Here is a 3,265-nt window from a genome sequence, read left to right as displayed (position 1 = left end):
CCAGCCCCGCCGACGGGTACACAAGGTGAGCCCTCAGCAACCCCACGGTTATCGGAGTACCCCCTCCGTCAGTCCGCAGTCCAGGGCACTGTGTGTCCGAGTGGATCGCTACGTGATTTTGCGAACCCCACTGTGCTGTGCTTGCGTTGCTTCGGCGCGCGATAGTGAACAGCTGGACGATTTCGGGATCGTGGAGCTTGTCATTCTGTTGCTTACGAACGCCAGTGAATCCATTTCCGCTTGGGCGGCAGATGCACTGGGGAATCTTTCGGACAGACGAGTGATCGCAGATGAAACTATCGTGTCTTCATTGGTGGAAGTCGTGGAGAACGGGACGAATGCACAAAAGACATCAGCGGCGTTTGCTTTGGACATCTCGCTGGAGTTAATGCCTTTAACTGCGTTACAATTATGAACGGCGTGGGGATTTCATCTCTGGGAAATATATTGGAAACAGGAACCGATACACAGAAAGCTCTAGCAGCATTCGCGTTAGGCTCTCTGGCTAACAGTGACGACGCTCGTGTGGCAATTACTGATTCTTTGCCGGATCTTGTTGCATTTGCTCGGACTGGAACTCAAATTCAGAGAGAACATGCTGCGTTCGCTTTGGGTTGGCTATCCCGCAATGATACAATTTGTGATATGGTAATAACTTACGGAGGAATCACACCTTTGGTCAATCTCGTACAACCTGGAACTGAAGACCAGAAGAATCAGGCAGCGCTGGCTTTGGGTAACCTCGCGGTTGACAGCACTGAGAATACAGCAACAATTTTTGCGAGTGAGAAGGTATTCTCTGCTCTAGTAGAGCTTGTGCAGACTGGAACGGATGACCAAAACAGTGAATGCAGCGCGAGCTCTGTCTAACCTTGCCTTGAATAGTCAGCAGGGCTGCACGGCGATGACAAATGAAGGGGCTATTGAAGCTTGATACTACTGCAATATCCAAGACAACCGCGCTAGCTACCTCTTGGGTGGAAAACTTTCTCATGTGCACTTTTTTTTTTGCCTACGAGCGTTTGAACGGCTGCATTCGTCCTTGCCCTTGCACCTCGCCCTCAGCAGTTCCAGCATGCTGATGGCGGCGTTCACGTCTCGGTCCCAGTACCTCGCCTGGCAGATCTTATTCTCACAGAGAAGCACGATGTGACAGTGGTGTGAATGGATCTCAGCCTGGGACCAATCACGTGGAAGGACTTTGCCCTTGGCCTTCTTTCTCTTGGGCTTGTCGACGTTTTTGGGGAAGACTGGAGTAGAGTACTGGACGCTCGAAAGCGACTGGTGGTACTGCTCGTCCTGAACTCGTCCATGGAAACCACCGTCGCGCGCTTCCGCAGTGCCTCTTTCAATCCCTTGACCGGGCTCGGAGCGTGGCCCTTGATGCCATCTCTCCGGCTCCAGTCACCGTAGGCTACACATGTGAGCTTACTCACAGTCGGTACGATCCGCCTAGCAAGCTTATGCACTGCAACACAAGCCATACGCTTCTGGAAGAAGCGTCACGTCAGGTACGGTCGATCTTTGCAAAACTGTAGGAGGTACGCCGCGTGTTGCCAAAAGTACTCGAGTCGCTTCAGGTATTGTTTATAGCTCGCTGTCTTGAATGAAGGCATACCGTCGGCCATCTTCTTGTACTCGAAAAACTTCCTCTTTTGGCTTTCGTTCCAAGCGCGGAAGCGGTTGAACCCGGCAAGATGCCTGTACTCGCGAGCGGTGACGCTGACGATCTCTCTGCCCGGACGCTGCCCTAGGCGTAAAGCCTTTGGTCGACGAATCCACTTGGGGAAGTTGCGCTTGCGTTTCTTCTTCTTCTGTCGTCTTGGACGACGGACCCTTCTCTGCTTGCGTCGACGAGGAGCCTGAGGTCGAAGGTATTGGTGAGCTGCTGTACACACCGACCGCATGCCGGAATCGAGGCCGATGATTACGTCAGGCAGATAGCCAGCTGGAACGAGTGGATCGTCTTCTCCACGCTCCAGCTCATCTTGCTTCGGTTGGTAGTAAAGGATTGACGCATTGTATCCATCGGTCTTAATCTCGTTGGCAAAGAGATGCTGGCGTGGTTGTACTTCGCTTCGACTGTCATCTGCCGGAACTCTGGCTTCGTCACAGATTCATCCGCTACAGTCTCGAAGCGATCAATCGCAAACGCTCGTCGCATGACAGTCCATCGGATAGCGCCAACGGATGATCTAGAAATCTTATGTTCCAGTCCTCCATTAGGTTTCCTTCTCCACGTTCGCGGATGCGAGACACGAATCCTGCCAACGTCGTTCCATTGATCACGATGTGAGCAGTTCTTAAAGCCGTAGACATCGGAAACAACGAGAACGCTCTCACCTCTTTCTCGTTTAAAACGGCCTCCATACGAGCGTCCACGACCCTCTGGAACTCCCATATCTGCCGAATGTAGAACGCCAGGCCATTGTTCTTGATAATACTGGGCCAAGAAATTCACTTCTCGCTCCACTCCTCTCCATCCGGGGTGAGCACATCTCGCATCTGCAGCGCTTCGAGACAGCCAGTCTCCTCTACGTTGTAGCAAGCATACATGATCTGCCCGACGAGCTTTTTGGTGACCTTCTCTTCGGCTGGGCTCAGGTCGTCTCCCGACTTCCCGAACTTGATCAGTACGTACGCCCTCAACCGCTTCCGAAACTGTTCTCGATTCATCACGCCACTAGTTGCTCTCGCAAAGCCTGTTTCAACTCTGAGAAACCAGTCATATTTGCGACTTTGCGCAATTCAGCCTGACTTCGACCAACACGATAGATCTGAATGCTGTCCCAGAGAGAACGAATTTTTGTGGCGATCATGTGCGACATATGTGTGGAGGCCACACCCGCGCAGCAATGGTCGAAAAATGTTTTGCCATAGTCTGGCAATGGAAGATCGTGCTCGAGGCAGCGCAGTGTGTGGAGGTTGACGAGGTGCCACGTCTCCATCTGAATCTGCTTCATGGCTAGCGCAGTGCGATTGATCTCCGTCACAAGAGGTTTGTCTGCGCAAATCCTGTTCGGCCGACAGACAACAGATCGAAGCACTTTGCCTTTCTTGTACTCCTTCTCGCGAAGAGTACCAACATCTTCTTTCTTGTTGCCTTCGGTACTACTTCTTTCATCTCTTTGTCACTGCCCGCCCCCTTCATTTCCTCGTCCCCGTCTGGGTCCTGCGTCTCGGCTACGATCTCGATGGGAGGGAACCTGTAACGGGGTACAATACCCCAAGTGTACCCAAGTTACATGAAGAGTGCCCAGTCACT

The 3,265-nt window shown here is 52.4% G+C and overlaps 2 protein-coding genes across 2 annotated transcripts; one reads left to right on the top strand and one right to left on the bottom strand.

Annotated features, from left to right (window-relative positions):
* Positions 1 to 411: 411 nt before the first annotated feature.
* Positions 412 to 870, top strand: PPTG_06483 (hypothetical protein; the record flags this gene model as incomplete). The annotated part of the gene is made up of 1 exon (XM_008900409.1): positions 412 to 870. One exon carries the CDS (start codon positions 412 to 414, stop codon positions 868 to 870), a length of 459 nt encoding a protein of 152 aa, XP_008898657.1.
* A 221-nt stretch (positions 871 to 1,091) lies between these two features.
* On the bottom strand, positions 1,092 to 2,676 carry PPTG_21897 (hypothetical protein; the record flags this gene model as incomplete). The annotated part of the gene is made up of 4 exons (XM_008900599.1): positions 1,092 to 1,414; positions 1,619 to 2,100; positions 2,168 to 2,443; positions 2,474 to 2,676. 4 exons carry the CDS (start codon positions 2,674 to 2,676, stop codon positions 1,092 to 1,094), a joined length of 1,284 nt encoding a protein of 427 aa, XP_008898847.1.
* Positions 2,677 to 3,265: the final 589 nt, after the last annotated feature.

This window comes from Phytophthora parasitica (genome assembly GCF_000247585.1).
Source record: "Phytophthora parasitica INRA-310 unplaced genomic scaffold supercont2.9, whole genome shotgun sequence".
NCBI lineage: Eukaryota > Oomycota > Peronosporomycetes > Peronosporales > Peronosporaceae > Phytophthora > Phytophthora nicotianae.
The sequence above is the reverse complement of the archived record's forward strand: the minus strand, read 5'-3'. Positions and strand labels throughout refer to the sequence as shown.